The sequence below is a fragment of the Corythoichthys intestinalis genome, chromosome 2 (assembly GCF_030265065.1).
Source record: "Corythoichthys intestinalis isolate RoL2023-P3 chromosome 2, ASM3026506v1, whole genome shotgun sequence".
In the NCBI taxonomy this organism is placed as follows: domain Eukaryota; kingdom Metazoa; phylum Chordata; class Actinopteri; order Syngnathiformes; family Syngnathidae; genus Corythoichthys; species Corythoichthys intestinalis.
Genome location: NC_080396.1, coordinates 3,824,515 through 3,845,616, shown reverse-complemented (window position 1 = coordinate 3,845,616; position 21,102 = coordinate 3,824,515). Strand labels below are relative to the sequence as shown.

Below are 21,102 nucleotides of genomic sequence, written 5' to 3'. Positions count from 1 at the left end.
TAGATGAACATTCGTTCTACGTCGGATTAGTCGCTGAAACTAGAAACAAAATTGTCTGCCATCATCGCCGCCATTCAGTATTAAAGCACTGAGCCTTTTTCTTGTTGAAGAAACACCCCTCACTGTCAATTCTGAATTCTCTTTCATTGACAACGAGGGGTGTTTCTTCATGAGGGAACCTGGAATATGTGCAGAGCAGGACGAACATAATGCAACAGCATAATCAGCTCAAAACACCCCTAATTCTCCCCTCACTAGAAGGAATTATATTGATGCAGACAGGCGCTGCCCCCCTAGTGGCCGGTGGCACTCTCTTCACTTGTAATGACGTCACGCACACAATCCGCCAGATCTCGGGCGCCAGTCGTTTTAGCTTGACAATCGAGCCAAATTTCTCTCATTTTCTTGTGTGTAATTACACGAAGTGGCATGATATGAATACAAAAGGCATGCATTTATGGATAAATGATGGAATATTAACATTTCCACAGGGGTTGACATACCCTTTAAGAAGGCCAAATCAATCCATACTAGTGACTATAGATAATGCTGCAAATATTGTTAATTCAGTAAATGACACAGATGGATTGTGACCACAAATAGGATCTCTTGCTCATGTAGTAAACCTAGCTGTTAAGAGAGCTGTACAATCAACAGTGTACCCCGCCTCACTTTACAAACAGTAAAGATTGTTCTCACCACTTTTATACTAAATTTCTTCAGATCAGTAAGAAGTAAGCACATAGATATTATGCACTGAAATGCATGTTTATATGATGGCAATTTAATTTTTTGCTTGTACAATACAATTGTTATTTTTTTTCAAAACATTAAATGTATTGAATTGCATCGAAAATCGTGTCCCCTGTATCGAAATTCGTAGTGAACCGTGACTCAACTGTATCGTTGCATCCTTATGGAACACCTTAGCAGAAGCTATGAGGAGAAAAGTTTTCATTTGCCTAAATGCTTAAGTTATTAAGTGCAATTTTATTTTTTTCTTGAAAAACACATTTATTCTGTGTTTCTGTGCGGTATTAATATTGTTGTCTTTTACTTATGAGGCTTGGTCTATTGCAGGGGTCGGGAACCTGTGGCTCGCGAGCCAGATATGGCTCTTTTGTTGGCTGCATCTGGCCCGCAGACAAATCTTCAATTATTTGAAAAAAAAGGTTTCGTCATGTAATGGGAATGGTGCTAGGACCTCGGGGGAAACCTGGCAGGTGTAAGAGCCTTAGGGGAACCATTAAAAAGAGCAACCACTAAGAGGCGCTCACATTTTTTTTTTTTTATTTTATTATCAGCAAGCCAGTGATCAGGCGACATTCAGGTCGGGACACTACAGACACTTCAGGTGCGGCTGTGGAGGACGTTCGAAATCTGATGATGCGAGTGGCAGTCGGTTGAAATAATAGCGATGGATCTGTAGCGTGGTGCAGACAGGGATTAAATGCTTCAGTCTGTTGTTACACATTTAATTTTGCTTTATTTTCATTTTTCTTATACAGCTGAAACAAGAAAAAAAACAACGTCCGTCTCGCTTTGCTGCACACAGACGGCTCATTACTTATACGCTCTAAAATGCGGATTCTTATAGAATACTAGAGCTGAAACGAGTACTCGAGCAACTCGAGTAACTCGAGTTTAAAAAACTGATCCGAGTAATTTTATTCACCTCGAGTAATCGTTTATTTTGACAGCTCTAAGCATCACGTTTTGCTCGGACTACTTTTAATGCGGGACAACGCGCTGTCACGTGCGGAGAGGAAGAAGGGGGGAAAAAAAACTTACTGCAGCCAACAGCCGCCACAAACGACGCCGACGTTGCTAAATACTATCCCGCACGATGCTACGTTGGTAAAAGGTAGCGTCTGATGCGTCTCATTGAGATCACATGTATGTTGAACTAGATGCGAAATGACAGACTCGGCCGCGTCTGGGCAGCATTAGTAAACAGCCGCCATCTTAACGCAGTAGAGCGCTAAGCGCTAATAAAGAGCGCTAAGATTATATAAGATTAACGTTACGTTATAATAAGATTAACGTTACTGTCGCTACTAGCTCACGTAACGTTAGCCCTGCGGAGTGCTAGGTTTCAATTAATTATGACCACTGTCGATGCGTGGCTAACGTGTCTTACATACAGGCTTTAACATAACATAGCATTGTGGAGTGATGAGGGTGTAAAATAAAAACTTAATCATGCTAACTATCAATTTTAGCTCAGTCGTCATTGCTGGATAAAACACCAAGTAGCACTGGTCCCTAATGTGCTCCAATACAGCCTGTATCATACATTTATTATGAACACTGTAAAAACTCAAAATCCTATCAGGACTTACAGTTTAGACTAACTTAAAACTTAACTAGAACTTAAAAATGGCTTGACACAAAGAGAAATTCAATTGAAACGTGGGAAAAAATCCTAACTTTTAAGAGATGTGTGTTATCAAGCGTAACGGCATTTTTAGGTAAGATATATATATATATATATATATATATATATATATACCGTATTGGCCCGAAGATAAGACGGTGTTTTTTGCATTGAAATAACACTGAAAAAGAGGGGGTCGTCTTATATTTGAGATCTAGACATTATTCCCATTCACGACGCTAGATGGCGCCAGATATCATTGTTATTGTCATGACTGATCTCAGTTACTCTTTTTAGTTTAACCAGTTTGCATTATTTTCTTGTAATGTTTTTCCTTATTCAGATTTGTTTCAAGACTACAGTTACAGTTAGACTTCAATTTGATGGTTAATGCAGTCATTGCAATTTTGTTGTTTTATCACAATAGATTGGTTTATTTACATTTCAAAAACCAGAAGCCATTCATTTACGAAGGAGATTGCACTTTAGTTTACATATTTAAATGATCAGATATTAAGATTTGAATGAGACAAAATAACAAAATAACAAATAAATTTTATTCACTACTATGAATAAATATCTTCTAAAATGTAATAATATTAAATTATTCAATTTAATTTGTATAAATTATTGTATCTAAATATAAATCAGTCACTAGTCTGTCAGAAAAAAAAAAAAATATATATATATATATATATACTGTATATATACTCGGGGTGTCACTGTTCAGAAAACTGACGGTACGGATCGGATCACAAGTCATGGATCGGATCAGAAATTAAATAACCAAAGAACCAAAAATTAAATAAATAATAATAAAATAATAAAAGTCTTTTTTCAAACTTGAGTCTTGAAAAAGAGGGGGTCGTCTTATAATCTGGGCCGTCTTATATTCGGGCCAATACGGTATATATATATATTTTTTTAATAAGATCTAAAAGTTTTTTGAGTGAAAGCAGTGAATTAGTCTTTTTTTTTTAATTCTAGTTACATCTGAGATGCAATTGTTGGCTGTTTTCAACAATATACATTGAAAATAAAGACATTGACTGAAAACGGTTCAAGATTAGACGAAATGTCTTGTTTTCTCATGTTTATTTATAATTGCTCTTCACCTAAAAATATATTTGTTTTATCCGATTACTCGATAGAATTTTCAGTCGATTACTCGATTACTAAAATATTCGATAGCTGCAGCCCTATATAATACATAGAAATAATAAACAAAATAACAGCGGCATCCGCAACATGCTAACTCCGCTCTCATGCCGTACGCTCTCTCCTCCTTGCTTCCTGCTACGTCACTACTCTGCCATCTGATGGCCTCTTCAAGGGCCCACAAATAGTTACGGACATTACAATACTTAACAAATAACATATTTCTGAACTATATTAACACTCGGCACACATCACAATTGTGATCCTAAAATAAAGCAATCCGCTAATATACACAGTCAAATTATACTGTTTTTCTCACCTCAAACAAGATAAAAATACTAGTTTACAACGTCCGTCTCACATTACTGCCAAGACGGCTAATTTCTTATTTGCTCTAAAATGCGAACATTTATTGCCCATGCATGCCACTTAGCGAACGCCTCCCCCCTGCTGGTTTAAAACCGTAAGTACAAGAGTATCTGTGGATTAAAATAACTATTGAAATATTATTTAATAAATATTATTCAGTTATCATTATTTATATAAGATATTAAAAAGAATTCAGAGACTTATTGTACTTTAAAGGTGTTGAAATTACATAAAATGCACACATTACTTGTATTTTTAGTTTTAAACATATTGTATGGCTCTCACAGAATTACATTTAAAAATACGTGGTGTTCATGGCTCTCTCAGCCAAAAAGGTTCCCGACCCCTGGTCTATTGTTTTTAGTTGTGATATCTTAAAAAGTATTTTTGAATTTAAGAGTAAACATTTATCACGTTTAAATGGGTGTACTTGATCTATTAATATATACTGTATTCTCACTATGTTATTGTAAATTGGTTTAAAAAAAACTGGGGGGGCGCAATAATATCGCATATCGCAATAATTTATGAGATTAATTATCGCACACTAAAATTTGTTATCACGACAGGACTACGAACACACACAACAAATGTTTATCGAACCGTATCGAATCGCTCGCCCTTAAATAACTGTATCTAGATACATATTGAATCGGCTTCATGCCAGAGATCCCCAACCCTAGTAAAAAGCATATCAAGGTTCTGGAGGGGCCTAACCAGTCTCCAGACCTAAACCCAATAGAAAACCTTTGGAGGAAGCTCAAACTGTTCTCTTGTTTAGAACTGAAATGGTTAGGGTTAGTTACTCGAGTAACTCGAGTTTAAAAACTGATCCGAGTAATTTTATTCGCCTCGAGTAATCGTTTATTTTGACAGCTCTAAGCATCACATTTTGCTCCGACTACTTTTAATGCGGGACAACGCGCTGATGTCATGTGCGTAGAGGAAGAAGCAAAAAAAAAAAAAAAAAAAACACTGCAGCCGACAGCCGCTTAAAAACTAGCCCTGATGAGTCTCATAGAGATCACATGTATGTTGAACTAGATGCGAAATGACAGCGGCGTTCGTAAACAGCCGCCATCTCAAAGCAGTAGAGCACTAAGCGCTAATAAAGAGCGCTAATAAATAAGATTAACGTTACTGTCACTAGCTCACGTAACGTTAGCCCTGCGGAGGGCTAGGTTTCTATTAATTATGACCACTGTCGATGCGTGGCTAACGTGTCTTACATACAGGCTTTAACATACAGTGGGGAGAACAAGTATTTGATACACTGCCAATGGGTTTTCCCATTGGCAGTGTATCAAAGCTCTAAGCATCACGTTTTGCTCGGACTACTTTTAATGCGGCACAACGCGCGTAGAGGAAGAAGCAAAAAAAAAAAAAAAAAAAAAACTTACATCAGCTGACAACCGCTACAAATGACGCCGACGTTGCTAAATACTAGCCCGCACGATGCTACTTTGATAGCAGGTAGCGTCTGATGAGTCTCATAGAGATCACATGTATGTCGAACTAGATGCACAATGACAGACTCGGCTGCGTCTGAGCAGCGTTAGTAAACAGCCGCCATCTTAAAGCAGTAGAGCGCTAAGCGCTAATATAGAGCGCTAAACGCTAATAAATAAGATTAACGTTACTGTCGCTACCTCACGCATACAGGCTTTAACATAACATAGCGTTGTGGAGTGATGAGGGTGTAAAATAAAAACTCAATAATGCTAACTATTAATTTTAGCTCAGTAGTCATTGCTGGATAAAACACCAATTAGCACTGGTCCCTAATGTGCTCCATTACAGCCTGTATCATACATTTATTTTGAACACTGCAAAAACTCAAAATCCTATCAGGACTTACAGTTTAGACTAACTTAAAACTTAACTAGAACTTAAAAATGGCTTGACACAAATAGAAATTCAATTGAAACACGAGGGAAAAAATCCTAACTTTTAAGTGATGTGTGTTATCAAGCGTAATGGCATTTTTAGGTAAGAAATATATATATATATATATATATATATATATATACAGTGCCTTGCAAAAGTATTCGGCCCCCTTGAACTTTGCAACCTTTCGCCACATTTCAGGCTTCAAACATAAAGATATAAAATTTCAATTTTTTGTCAAGAATCAACAACAAGTGGGACACAATCAAGAAGTGGAACAAAATTTATTGGATAATTTAAACTTTTAACAAAAAAAAAACTGAAAAGTGGGGCGTGCAATATTATTCGGCCCCCTTGCGTTAATACTTTGTAGCGCCACCTTTTGCTCCAATTACAGCTGCAAGTCGCTTGGGGTATGTTTCTATCAGTTTTGCACATCGAGAGACTGACATTCTTGCCCATTCTTCCTTGCAAAACAGCTCGAGCTCAGTGAGGTTGGATGGAGAGTTTGTGAACAGCAGTCTTCAGCTCTTTCCACAGATTCTTGATTGGATTCAGGTCTGGACTTTGACTTGGCCATTCTAACACCTGGATATGTTTATTTTTCAACCATTCCATTGTAGATTTGGCTTTATGTTTTGGATCATTGTCCTGTTGGAAGATAAATCTCCGTCCCAGTCTCAGGTCTTGTGCAGATACCAACAGGTTTTCTTCCAGAATGTTCCTGTATTTGGCTGCATCCATCTTCCCGTCAATTTTAACCATCTTCCCTGTCCCTGCTGAAGAAAAGCAGGCCCAAACCATGATGCTGCCACCACCATGTTTGACAGTGGGGATGGTGTGTTCAGGGTGATGAGCTGTGTTGCTTTTACGCCAAACATATCGTTTTGCATTGTGGCCAAAAAGTTCAATTTTGGTTTCATCTGACCAGAGCACCTTCTTCCACATGTTTGGTGTGTCTCCCAGGTGGCTTGTGGCAAACTTTAAACGAGACATTTTATGGATATCTTTGAGAAATGGCTTTCTTCTTGCCACTCTTCCATAAAGGCCAGATTTGTGCAGTGTACGACTGATTGTTGTCCTATGGATAGACTCTCCCACCTCAGCTGTAGATCTCTGCAGTTCATCCAGAGTGATCATGGGCCTCTTGGCTGCATCTCTGATCAGTTTTCTCCTTGTTTGAGAAGAAAGTTTGGAAGGACGGCCGGGTCTTGGTAGATTTGCAGTGGCCTGATGCTCCTTCCATTTCAATATGATGGCTTAGACAGTGCTCCTTGAGATGTTTAAAGCTTGGGAAATCTTTTTGTATCCAAATCTGGCTTTAAACTTCTCCACAACACTATCTCGGACCTGCCTGGTGTGTTCCTTGGTTTTCATAATGCTCTCTGCACTTTAAACAGAACCCTGAGACTATCACAGAGCAGGTGCATTTATACGGAGACTTGAGTACACACAGGTGGATTCTATTTATCATCATCGGTCATTTAGGACAACATTGGATCATTCAGAGATCCTCACTGAACTTCTGGAGTGAGTTTGCTGCACTGAAAGTAAAGGGGCCGAATAATATTGCACGCCCCACTTTTCAGTTTTTTGTTTGTTAAAAAAGTTTAAATTATCCAATAAATGTTGTTCCACTTCACGTTTGTGTCCAACTTGTTGTTGATTCTTAACAAAAAAATTAAATTTCATATCTTTATGTTTGAAGCCTGAAATGTGGCGAAAGGTTGCAAGATTCAAGGGGGCCGAATACTTTTGCAAGGCAAAGTATATTATATATTTTCTAATAAGATCTAAAAGTTTTTTGAGTGAAAGCAGTGAATTAGTCTTTTTTTTTAATTCTAGTTACATCTGAGATGCAATTGTTGGCTGTTTTCAACAATATACATCGAAAATAAAGACATTGATTGACTGAAAATGGTTCAATATCAGATGAGATGTCTTGTTTTCTCATGTATATTTATAATTGCTCTTCACCTAAAAATATATATGGTTTCCGATTACTCGATTACTAAAATACTCGATAGCTGCAGCCCTAGTTCTGTTTCTCAGTGACAGCCCAGAAACCTGTTTGATCTAGAGATCTTAGTGGAGCAGTTGTGCTGCAGTCTGTGCGAACCTGGTTAAAAGTTACAGGAAATGTTTGACCTCTGTAATTGCAATCAAAGGATACTGTACCCAATATTATCATTGATTTTCTCAGGCGTTCAAATAGTTATTTGCAGCAGTATAGTTGGGGAAAAAATTAATAAAACACAGTGATTTCTGGATTTTTTATTTATTTTTTTACTATAGATCGTCTCTTACGGTAGACAATCCCCTACAATGAAAACTCGCCCATCATTTTTAAGTAATATATAGTTTTCGGTTTTGGCCCAGAATTTAGTTTTCAGTACATGCCTGAAGAAAACCATACAGTCTACATGTAATCTTATCCAATCCATCATTTACATTCATTTAACTGATCACGCTTACCAATTTGAAAGAGTTTAATTCCCCCTAATTATGCAACGATTCCCAGCTCTATTTGGCGGAATGTCATTCTACATGACAGAAACCAGGGACAAACAGGTGTGTTGGTGCGTGCGCGGTTCAGTGCGTTAATCCTCAAGGACCTGCTGTGCTGTGCTGGGCATGCACACAGTTGCGTTGGTGGATGCCTGCTGGGAGGCTTGGTTCCATTCCAGGAATGTGTCATGCTCCAGCAACTGCCCAATTAGGGACAACAATTCGCTCGCAAAAGGGACTTTTCTACACGTCCATCTTTCAGTCTGTGTCACACCTCATAATACACAGTCATTTTTTCAAATCTGCTGGTAAAAATAAGTGACATACTGTAGGTATTACTCATAGTTTGAACCATGGGTGGAAAGCAACTACATATATTTAGACTTGTTACTAGAGGTCGACTGATACGGGATTTTCAAACGCTGATGCTAATACTAATATCTTAAAAAAAAAAAAAAAAAAAAAAAAAATTCAGCCGATATCCAGAGCCGATTTTGTAAGCCGATATACTTGATTTTTTTTAAAGCACATGGATTATTAAAGACATCTTTTTTTTAAAAAAAATCGACAATAACATTAAATTTACAGTGATGATCTGAGATTTAAAGTTTAATTCAGTTTACTGCAGCACTTCTTTTTATGTTTATACTAGTGCTGTCAAATGATTAAAAAATTTAATCTAGTTAATCATATGTCAACTGTGTGATTAATCATGATTAATCACATTTCACTCGGGATGAAGAAAGTTGCTCTTCAGGGAAAAAAAAACCTAGGAAAATACTATAATTGACTTAAAATTTGTTTTCAGATGAAATGTATGATGTATGAATAAATTAATACTTAACCAAATAGAGTTTTAAAATTTTATTTAAAGTGATCCTCTGATTTAAATACATGTAGGCTCTAATAAACCACAATTGTTCTCTTGTACTAAAATATGTTGTTAGAAACACATAAAATGTTAAATCAATGGCAATATTTTATAATATTTAGTCCATATTTTGACCGTTAGTTGGCGCCATGGTTTGCGGGCTCGCAGTGATGACGTCATTGGTATATTTCCAAATGTGTAGCGTGTTCAACAATTGCTTATTGCTGCCTAAACTCGCGAAGTAAAATTCCACGATGTGCTGCTTTTGGATGCAATTTCCAGTCAAATGGAAAAAAGGGGAGTGAAGTGAGTGGTCAAGGTGGAATTATTATTTTTAGTCAATAAATGTGCATAAGTGGAAGCTTCTTTTTGGTCCCTGTATGCATGTATCCTACCCACCAGGTGTTACAACTGGCGCCGGAACATTTTTCCTGGATCCTCAGTCAAGTAAGGGTCCCATCGCGTCTGCAATAATGGTTTTGGATTTGTCCATTTATTTTTATTCGTCGGTCCCACAGCGGCTTTTCGGATCAGTCTATTTTGTGGAATCGACGGCCTAATCGCGGCTGCGATATTGCCATGGGATCGGTCTAATTCCTGGATCTTCAAGTGAGTAAAAAACGCGGATTTGGATTAGTATTGCTATCTTTTTTGTTGACTATTCTTCGTGGGAGTTTTCCCCAAATCATACTAAATAATTAAAGCACTATGGCACGCTACAGTGACGACAGTGACTCTGATGTGGACCTTACAACAACGTTGGAGTTCGTCAGGGAATGCGTGTTTGCGTACTGCTGAGCTCCCGAGTGAAGAGTGGTCCAGGTGGAAATATTATTTTTTGCGAATAAATGTGCATAAGTGGAAGCTTCTCCCCTTTCTGGTACTTTTATACACGTATCCTAGCTACCACGCGTTACAATGTACAAGACCTGGATTACACAAGGTGTGCTCTTTGGCCTGTACTGTATGTAAAGCACACAACAGCTCTGGATGCTAACAATCTACATAATTATACTGGGAAAACGTTTGAAAATGCAATATGCTTACCTTGAATATCTGCTAATAAAACCGGAGTTCCAAATAGCATACACTCTCGCTCCCAACCGGAGTTCCCAACATCACCAGTCGCATCACCAGTTTTGCCCAACTTTTGTCTTATCAGGTATTTGCTGCACGCATTTTCCCCTGAAGCTCGTTTTGTGAACGACCGACAGTGCTGTCCTGCTCTTCACGTTTCAGATCTGGTTCAAATAGGAAGGGTAGAACTGACAACATGTTGGGAAAGCTAACGAGTGACAAGCTGGAATTTCGGCATTCGGGGCCAGTGACGTAACAAGAATGGCGACCTATCACTTAAAATAATTTTACAAACTTTATTAAAACAAAAACATTAAGAGGGGTTTTAATATCAAATTATTATAACTCATACTAACATTTATCTTTTAAGAGTTACTTGTCTTAAAAATAGAGGATCCATTTAACAACTCAGCTCGTATAAAATGAAATAAATTGTCAGTATTATATAGAAAAGAGCTTAACAGATTAAAGTGCCTCTGACTAACAATGTGGCTCGAGTACCCTTTGGCATATTGCCCAAAATTAGCACAATAGCACAATACAGTAACAATAGCTAGTGTTTCAAAAAATGTGTAAACAACTTGTCTGTTAAATTAAACATCTCACACAAATAAATGCAGCATTTGCAGTTTTACACTAAATGGCCTGAAAGCTGTGTGAGATTTAAAAATAATAATAATAATAATTTGTCAATTTTCACACACTTAACTGAAAAACATTACACTAAAATGTGTGTAAAGGTGTTTAGAAACACTGCTAGTTAGCCAGTCATACCCTTTTTTTTTGTCCAGTGGCCCCCTGTCAGTGCAACAAATATAACTCTGGCTAGTTGCTCCACCTTCGTTGCCTTTTCATTTTCAAAAAGTTCACGAATTTTTGTGGCAATAGTTGCCCGTGAAGGTTTTCTGTATGTTGGGTCGCCCGATGCTATCCGGATGAGATTTTCAAGGCCCTTGTCTTCGACTAAGTTAATGGGTCTACAGTCTCTGGCTACTCATCTAGCGATAGCAGTAGTCAACCTACTTGTTGTCCTTTTGTTGACAAGTCTGTCCGCACTCTGCCAGTGTAGCTTGATGACTGCGGCTTGCTTTTGCGGTGTTAGCGTCATTGCTAACACTAGCAAAGATATGCTTTGCCCGAAGGTGGTACCTTAGGCTGGTTGTGCTTCGATGGAAGGACAGTTCATCACAGCAGTATGTGCACACAACTTTTGTTTTATCCAGATTTCCATTAGGCAGCTTTTTAAAACGCAATTTTCCATGAAGCAGCCCTGGGTCATCATCCTCACTCATCGTGGCTGGCTGCATTTTGTCCTGCATTGCCGCGCGGAGAATGTAAACATCACCGTGTGGGACTACGGGATGCAGTTGTGGCCAAACTTAGTGTGAGCGGTAAATTGCGTAAATTGTTGCCTAGTTTATACACACTCAGCAAGAACATACTGTAACATTATTTTTAGGGCTTTCAAACGATTAAAATTTTTAATCGAGTTAATCACAGCTTAAAAATTAATTAATCGTAATTAATCGCATTTCAAACCATCACTAAAATATGCTATATTTTTCTGTAAAATATTGTTGGAAAGGAAAGATAAGACAAGACGGACATAAACATTCAACATATTGTACATAAGTACTGTATTTGTTTATTATAACAATAGATCCACAAGATGGCATTAACATTATTAACATTCTTTCTGTGAAAGGGATCCACGCATAGAAAGACTTGTCTTAAAGATCGAGGATCAATTTAAGAACTACAAGTAATTCGTAGAAGATAATTATAAGTACGAGTTATAATAATTTGATATTAAAACCCCTCTTAATGTTTTCGTTTGAATAAAATTTGTAAAATTATTTTAAGTGATAGCTCGCCATTCTTGTTACTTTGCAGTGCGTGACGTCACCGGGCCGAACTTCCAGCGTGTCACTCTTAGTTACCCCAACATGTCGTCGGTTCTGCCCTTCCAATTTGAACCAGATCGGAAAAGTGAAGAGCAGGACAGCGCTGTCGGTCGTTCACAAGACGAGCAGCAAAGGCAAAATGAGAACAGGAAATACAGTAGCTTATGAGAGAAGAATTGGGCAAAACTGGTGATGTACTCGCTGCAAGTGCGTCTCATTGACAACGGAGCAAGAGAGTATGCTGTTGAGAACTCCGGTTTTTGTTGGCAGATCTTCAAGGTAAGCTATTGCATTTTCAAACTTATCCCAGGATAATTATATAGATTGTTAGTGTCCAGAGCTGTCGTATGCTTTACATGCAGTACAAGCCAACAGTTTGACGGGAACAAATCCTGGAATCGAGTGTAATCCATGTCTTGTTGTACATTGTAACGCGTGGTAGGTAGGATACGTGCATAAAAGTACCAAAAAGGGGAGAAGCTTCCACTTATGCACATTTATTCACACAAAAAATATTTTCACCTTGACCACTCGTCACTCGGGAGCTCAGCGGTACGCACACAGACGAACTCCAATATAAAAGTAAGGTCCATGTCAGAGTCACTGTCGTCACTGTAGCGTGCCATAGTGCTTTAATTATTTGGTATGATTAGGGGGAAAACTCCCACGAAGAATAGTCAACAAAAAAGATAGCAATAGTAATCCAAATCCACGTTTTTTCACTCACTCGAAGATTCAGGAATTAGACCGATCTCATGGCAATGTTGCAACCGCGATCAGGCCATCCAATCCACAAAATAGACTGATCCGAAAAGCCGCTGCGGGACCGACGAATCCAGAAATTAGACAGACCCGAAACCAATATTGCCGCCGCGGTGGGACCGTCGGATCCTGAAATTAGACGGATCCCTTACTTGACTGAGGATCCAGGAAAAATGTTCAGGCGCCAGTTGTAACGAGTGGTAGGTAGGATACCAAAAAGGGGGAGAAGCTTCCACTTATGCACATTTATTCACAAAAAATAATAATTCCACCTTGACCACTCAGGTCTCTCCACTTGTTACCATTTGACTGAAAATTGCATCCAAAAGCAGCACATCGTGGCATTTTACTTCGCGAGTTTAGGCAGCAATACGCAATTGTAGTATCGGTCAAAATGTGTACTAAATATGATAAAATATTGCCATTGATTCAACATTTTATATGTTTCTAACAACATATTTTAGTACAAGAGAATAATTGTGGTTTATTAGAGCCTACATGTATTTAAGGTAGAGGATCACTTTAAAAGATAAATTTGAGTACAAGTTATAGTAATTTTATATTAAAACCCCTCTTAATGTTTTCGTTTTAATAAAATTTGTAAAATTTTCAATCAAAAAATAATAATAATAATAGCACGCCCTTGTTGACATTGCCGAGCGTGACGCACATGGGCTTCCTGCCGTTGCTCCACAGTGTCTTTAACTACGTAAGGTAGTGATTGAAATACACAACAAGGTGTCAATGGCGAGTTTTAAATTAATTAGAGATCTAGCGAAGGCAAAGTCTGAGTAAGTTTTATGTGTATTTTGCATAGCTACTTTGATTGGGAATGCCAGTTCTCTTTGCATTGAGTGCTTTTCTTTTTGTGAACATTACTTTTTTTAGATATAGGAATATTATTTTTGTTGTGCTTTCACTAAATAATACTCTAGCGACTTAACTTCCGCCCAAATGCATGATGGGAAGTTGGGCAACCATGACTGTCAGTGGTGGCTGCAAATGGTATACAGTATGTTCTGCATTGTGTTCAATTAAGTGTGTTAAGAAAAAGATCGTCTCCTGCTCTGCCCAAATGCATGATGGGAAGTTGGGCAACCAAGACTGTTAGAAGTGGCTGCCAAAGCTTAAGCCAATGAAAGGCGCGGTCCGATGAACGCCTGTGTCCACTCGCATTTAAAATGGAGTCATTGTAAACTGTTTGAGGCAACGCATGAACGGGTCATTACGTGCATGCGTTAATTGCGTCAAATATTTTAACGTGATTAATTGAAAAAAAATTAATTACCAGCCGTTAACGCGATAGATTTTACAGCCCTAATTATTTTCAAATTATTAAACCCACCAGGACAATACGACGAGATGTAAACAAGTGAGAGAGCGCGTTTAAGAGGATGCTTGCAATGCTTAAGCTAATGCCAATGCTACGCTAACGCAGTTAGCACGAGTTTCAATAAAGTGTAAGGATCACTCAGTTAACACCTTCAAAGGCTAAAGCAACATTGCATATTCTCTCATGCAAGATTTAAAAAACCAATCTTACAATATTTACAAACCAGGCAAGTTTCGGAGGTACTTCCACATTACTTCCACATGTCTGCTAGCAACTTCCATTTTAGAATTTCTCCATCCAAAACAGCAATTTACTCATCAAAATCCCTTAAAAAAGACCATTTGGAAATACCACATTCATCCGCCATCATCATGAGAGGGGGGTACATCATGTTCATGAATGCAGATGTGGAACCAAGCTTGTGCCACCACAAAGACCGGGTGTCTTTGTAGCCATGTTGCTGCCGAGTTATGAAAGTTATGTTCTTCCTATCTCTGCATTTTCATGTGTCCGGTGCTATAAAAATATTAAAGCTAATATCTTGCGCATGAAACGAATTGTTGCCTTTGATATTCTCATTACGATGATGATTGTAATTATGATGATCTTTAATATTATTTACTACAACTACTGTATCTGCTGCTAGCCTGCTGCTAATCACTACGTGTAACATGGCACAATTATGTCAACACATAATGGAAATTTTTTTCATTTTTTCATTTATTTACAGGTGGAAAACACTGTTAGGCAAGAGAAGACAAGTAGATGTGCCTCACATCAACACTTACTGTACGTCGATGGACATATATCAAGACTAGCGGTGTGCCATCTTAGGCACCCCACGATTTGATTAGATTACGATTCAGGGTGCTACGATTCGATTACCGTATTGGCCCGAATATAAGACGGCATTGCATTGAAATTAGACTGAAAAAGTGGGGGTCGTCTTATATTCGCGGTCTAGACGTTATACCCATTCACGACGCTAGATGGCGCCAGATATCATTGAAGCGATGTTCTGTCATGATAGATTTCAGCTACTCTCAAGTTTAACCAGTTTGCATTATTTTATTGCAATGTTTTTCCTTATTCAGATTTGTTTCAAGACTACAGTTACAGTTAGACTTCACTTTTGATGGTTAATAGTTATTGCAATTTTGTTGTTTTATCACAATAAATTGGTTTATTTAACATTTCAAAAACCAGAAGCCATTCATATACGAATGTGATTGCACTTTAGTTTACATATTTAAATGTTCAGAAGATTTGAATGAGGCAAAATACCATGCTTTTTCTCTCAAATATATTGTTATAATCATTTGTTTCAGATGTACTGTAATTTTCTTCTGTATAAAAGTTAATTTGGTGTTCAAAATTTGGTGGTTTTTTCCATACTTGAGTCTTGAAAAAGAGGGGCTCGTCTTATATTTGGGCCAACACAGTATTGAACAATGATCACGGTATTTACGATAATTGCGGTTATCACGATTATCAATGCAACGTACATTCCTAATTAATAAAGTAGCCAAACACATTTTTGTCCATTATTTTATAAAAATATCCTCATGATTTATTGGAAACATGCCCATGGTGGAAAACACAGACAAGACCGAAAAATATCCTCATGATTCATTGGAAACATGCCCATGGCGGAAAACACAGACAAGACCGAAAAAGCAGTTTCTGCTCTTGCACCCCTCTTGAAAAGAAACTGCTGTATTTTAAGCCAAAAGAACTGTTGTGTTTGATCGAACAATATGTCTTTCTGCTGCCATAGCAGATTCATGGCGCACTAAGCCTCCCAACTATTTTTCATTTGTCCGTTTTACCCTGAAAACCCCCGTTTACAGACGTCGCGCAACCGCTTTTGTTTCAACCTAGCCATGAAAAGGTAATTATATTTATTCTTCAAAATGTTTGTCATTTTTAGCTTAGAATCATTAATTGATGTATAAATTTTAGTTAAAAAAAAAAAAAAAAAACGACTTTAAAAAATTATTCACTCGCATATTCTAAACTTTTAAATGAATTACGTCACAATGAAACATTTGGCGTCTGTAAAAAAGTCCCGGATGTCTACCTCATAACTATCGCTTAATTGTATTTTTTTTGTTATTGTCGCATTTTCCCCGATATGTTAGATGATAAATAATTGATCCAAACAAAAAAAATTTGAAAAATAACGTTTAAAAGGGTAACTATATGAAAAAGAAAATCTCAACCACTCCTTGTTGTCTGCAATTTCTGCATCGCGGCCCTTGTTATAAGACTTCAGTCTTCTTCTGTTGCAGATTTGGGCTGTCAAATTCGTGTGTCACTGATGTTGGGTAATGGTTAATGAGGCAACTGAGGTGGGAGGATTGGCGTGCCTCACCGTCTGAGAGGCGCCAGGCTATCACACTTAGGGCTGTTTTTGTTATCGGGTGTTGTGGTAGTACAGGACGTCCGGCCATTTGTTCTGGATGTTTCTGAAGAGCTGATTGCGGGATTTGGTGTTGCAGACGTGGGCTTGTAGATGTCTTGCCTATCACTTGGTAGTCAGCATCAATCTTGCTCAGTCAGCTTCCGTGGTCAGAAGCCGTCATGTTCAGTGGGACAAATAAGTTTTTAGTCAACCACTAATTGTGCAAGTTCTCCCACTTGAAAATAATAGAGAGGTCTGTGATTGTCAACATGGGTAAACCTCAACCATGAGAGACAGAATGTGGGGGGGGGGGGGGGAAACAATCACATTGCTTGATTTTTTAAAGAATTTATTTGCAAATCATAGTGGAAAATAAGTATTTGGTCAATACCAAAAGTTCATCTCAATACTTTGATATGTACCCTTTGTTGGCAATAACGGAGGCCAAACGTTTTCAGTAACTCTTTACAAGCTTTTCACACACTGTTGCTGGTATTTTGGCCCATTCCTCCATGCAGATCTCCTCTAGAGCAGTGATGCTTTGGGGCTGTTGTTGGGCAACACAGACTTTCAACTCCCTTCACAGATTTTCTATGGGGTTGAGATCTGGAGACTGGCGAGGCCACTTCCACTCTATTTTGCACTCTAATTTGGAAATAAATTCTATAAAAATCAAACAATGTGATTTTCTGTTTTTTCCCCCACATTCTGTCTCTCATGGTTGAGGTTTACACATCTTGAAAATTACAGGCCTCTCTAATCTTTTCAAGTAGGAAAACTTGCACAATTGGTGGTTGACTAAATACTTATTTGCCCCACTGTATCTCTTATGCCCTATTTTAAATATATTCTGCTTGTTTTCCTTAAACTATGATATAAATGCTATTTATTTTATAATGGGTACGTTGGAGTAATACAAACAGTCATAAAGAGAAAAGATAATATTCCCTGATTATATTTCTCTAACACAATATAATCAAATAGTTGAACGGTAAATACGAGAAAAAGATACTATTCCCTTCAACAGGAATTTACCGGGATATGTCTGAAAGGGGCTTAAGACTAAGACGAAAATGAAAAGGGCTGCCAAAAACAACACTGTTACTGGCAATAATTTTCAAGTGATTCCCTCTCACATTTTCACCACAGCGTAGTAGTCAAGTCACCTGAAGCTCAATGCCACCTGAATACGGTTTTGAAAGTAAACCAGAGAGAAGACCAGACGCTAGGTTGAAAACACAGCTTCTTTGATGTCTCCCTCATCTAAAAGGGACAACTTTTCAGCGGAAGAAGAAAGTACAAACATTAACCGATCTGCCTGGATCAAACAACTTGGGCTAATGGGAGTAACGCATCCTCAGAGGCCAGATGAATTCATCTCCCTCCTCTTCATGTTTCACATCTTCCTCCAGATTTTGCTTCAGAAAAGTGGAGGGGAAAAGAAAAAAAGAAATCACCCAGCGCACCTCCATTAGCAAGAAAGAGCATTAATCTCAGCTGGGCCAATGGCAAATGCATTCCGCATTGTCAGCCTTGGCAAACGCATGCACGGATCCCGGCTGACCACGCAGCTCCACTCGGGGAGAGCTGCAGGTATCAGCGCGCCAGATGCTGCCCTGGAGGTTAGTCTCACATCTTTTGTAACCCTTTCAAATAATTCATTACCTTCCACTGCAAAAAGCGCACAGTACTTAAAACCGTAGCTAATTTTCTCACAAAGCAAAAACTCACACTAGCTTACTCGGAAAAGCAGTAGCGGTAAATGACGATTCAGGGGTGCTGGAAGTCACTCACAGCAGGGGGGTGCAGAGGATCTTATTTTGTTTTTCTCATGCTTGTGCGTTTTCTCCATACAAGGCATGCACAATGGCAGTACACACACATGCTGGATAGTTTACGTACTACTACTAGGCTACTACAAAGACAGCGTAAATATACAATGCCTTGGAAAAGTATTCGGCCTGCTTGAACTTTACAACCTTTCGCCACATTTCAGCCTTCAAACATAAAGATATAAAATAAAATTGTTTAGTCAAGAATCAACAATTGGACGACAATTGTGAACTGGAATAAAATTTGTTGGGTATTTTTTACTTTTTTGACAAATAAAACCCTGAAAAGTGGAGTGTGCAATAATATTCTGCCCCTTTACTTTCAGTGCAGCAAACTCTCTAGAAGTTCAGTGAGGATCTCTGAATGATCCAATGTTGTTCTTAATGATTGATGATGATAATGTATGGGTAAGCAAACCTGTGGAACCATCGGGCAGGTCCGAGGTACTGTTGTGGAGAAGTTTAAAGCCGGATTTGGATACGAAAAGAATTTCCATGCTTTAATTAAACACTGGTAGTCCCGGGGGTTTTTAATATATAGAAATACGAGAAAGGCGTCAAATGACCCCGATACCAAACTGACTACTTGTGGCTTTGTCAAACAATAAACCACTCAAACAAGCAATCAAGTAGCCTAAGTGTGAACAGGGAGTTTCACTCTGGATAGCTGCAATTAGCATCTTGAATATTTGCAAATTCAGACTAACTCCTGCGTTAGTCTAACTACGACTAGCATCCAGAACTGTAGCTAAACCAGACTGTCTAAATTTTAGAAAATTGCAGGGAATGGGCAAGAATTTCACTGATTGAGGCATACCCAAAGCGACTTACAGCTGTAACTGCAACAAAAGGTGGCGCTACAAAGTATTCAACGGAGCTGAATAATATTGCACGCCCCACTTTTCATGTTTTTATTTGTTAAAAAAAAGTATAAAATATCCAATAAATTTCGCACCACTTCACAATTGTGTCCCAATTGTTGTTGATTCTTGAAAAAAAAAAAAAAAATTTTAATATCGTTATGTTTGAAGGCTGAAATGCCGGGAAAGCTTAAATTGTTCAAGTTCAAATTCTTTCGCACGGCACTATAAATGTGTACAATAATGTAACTATAAATGTAATCAAACAAATATACTCACTGCATTGCGCTGCATAACGCTTATGTATATGGAAAAAAATGGAAGAATATAACTAGAGTTTTTCGAAATTGTCAGGTAGCGGATAGTAACAGCCGATAAAAGCATTTTTAAATGCTATCGGTTTTGTGCCAATATGCATGTTGCCTTCAAAGTGAACGTAGAAGCCTTCTGTCTTTATACAAGTGCTGGTCACAGCTTCTCTTTATTTTTCACAATGTTTATGTGTTTGGAAAACCTTGAAGTTGGTACATTTATCATTAGATGGGGCTTTGATAGGCAGAGGCCCATATAGTAAAATTTGTTTAAAAAATATATATATTTTATTGAATGGTGTTTGTTCGTCACGCCACACAGCCCAAACAGTTTGACCGACCTACACCGTTCGAATATCATATTGCCCAGAATTTAAGTGCGACGCAGGGAATTTTTCAAACGACCCCCCAAAAATTTTTCATTTGCCCGTAATCGCAGCTTTTTTTTTTTTTTTTTTTTAAGAGGAAAAAAAAAACAATTCAAAACGCTACTTGTACTCCAATTTTCGACTAAATCACATAATTTACACATCAAAAATTCCAGGGCGTTAAGGGTCATAAAAATTGAATACAGAATTTGCCAAGAATTTACAGTTCCCTCCAAATTCGCCAAACACTCTCCCATTCATTTCTAATGGGATACCACTGACAGTCATTTTCAATGGAGGGAAAACATTTGTCCTTGTGATTTTTGACCATTTCCCATGACAGTCCATTTACAAAAAACTGGCGCCCAAGTAAGTCGATGCCACTGACAGCCATGCACATACATTCCATTGACGGCCATGTACGTCCAAATTTCCCATTCATTTTCAATGGCGGAAAAACCTGTGTGGTTGTGATTTTTGTCATCTTTACTGGACACAAATGTAAAGTCATGGCTGTGTTTCCAGTGAGCAAATGCAGCCATATGTGGTATCTGCCTCTTTCATTGTTCGCGTCCTGACGAGGTAGCTTGGCTATGCTGTTTTTACCAAATTCACATGTGGAGTCCCTCAAGGGTCAATTCTTGGACCACTCTTATTTAACATCTATATGCTTCCCCTAGCTCAGATTATCGAACAGTATGACATCTCCTATCACACCTATGCAGATGACACACAACTCGAAATTTCTGTGTCCCCACATTATCATAGTCCCTTAGTCCCTCAAACTGTTAGCTCCTTTAAATCAGGGCTAAAAACACTTTTGCTTAACACTGCGTATCCATAACTGCCATATATGTCAATCTATTTGCTTTCTATTAGGGCTGTCAAAATTATCGCGTTAACGGGCGGTAATTTTTAAAATTAATCACGTTAAAATATTTGACGCAATTAACGCACATGCCCCGCTCAAACAGATTAAAATGACAGCAAAGTGCAATGTCCACTTGTTACTTGTGTTTTTTTGGAGTTTTGTCGCCCTCTGCTGGCGCTTGGGTGTGACTGATTTTTATGGGCTTCAGCA

The 21,102-nt window shown here is 38.1% G+C and overlaps 1 protein-coding gene across 3 annotated transcripts in view; it reads right to left on the bottom strand.

The window, feature by feature from the left end:
- LOC130930338 (gamma-aminobutyric acid receptor subunit gamma-3-like) overlaps positions 1-21,102 on the bottom strand; it is a 271,640-nt gene that overhangs the window by 187,970 nt on the left and 62,568 nt on the right. The window contains exon 1 of one of the 3 annotated variants that reach the window (XM_057858234.1): positions 11,271-11,557. The exons of the other annotated variants lie outside the window; for them this stretch is intronic. Coding sequence (XP_057714217.1) covers positions 11,271-11,355 — 85 coding nt within the window. The 5' untranslated portion in view covers positions 11,356-11,557. Of the gene's footprint in view, positions 1-11,270; positions 11,558-21,102 lie in introns of those variants that run through there. 3 annotated transcript variants of the gene reach the window in all.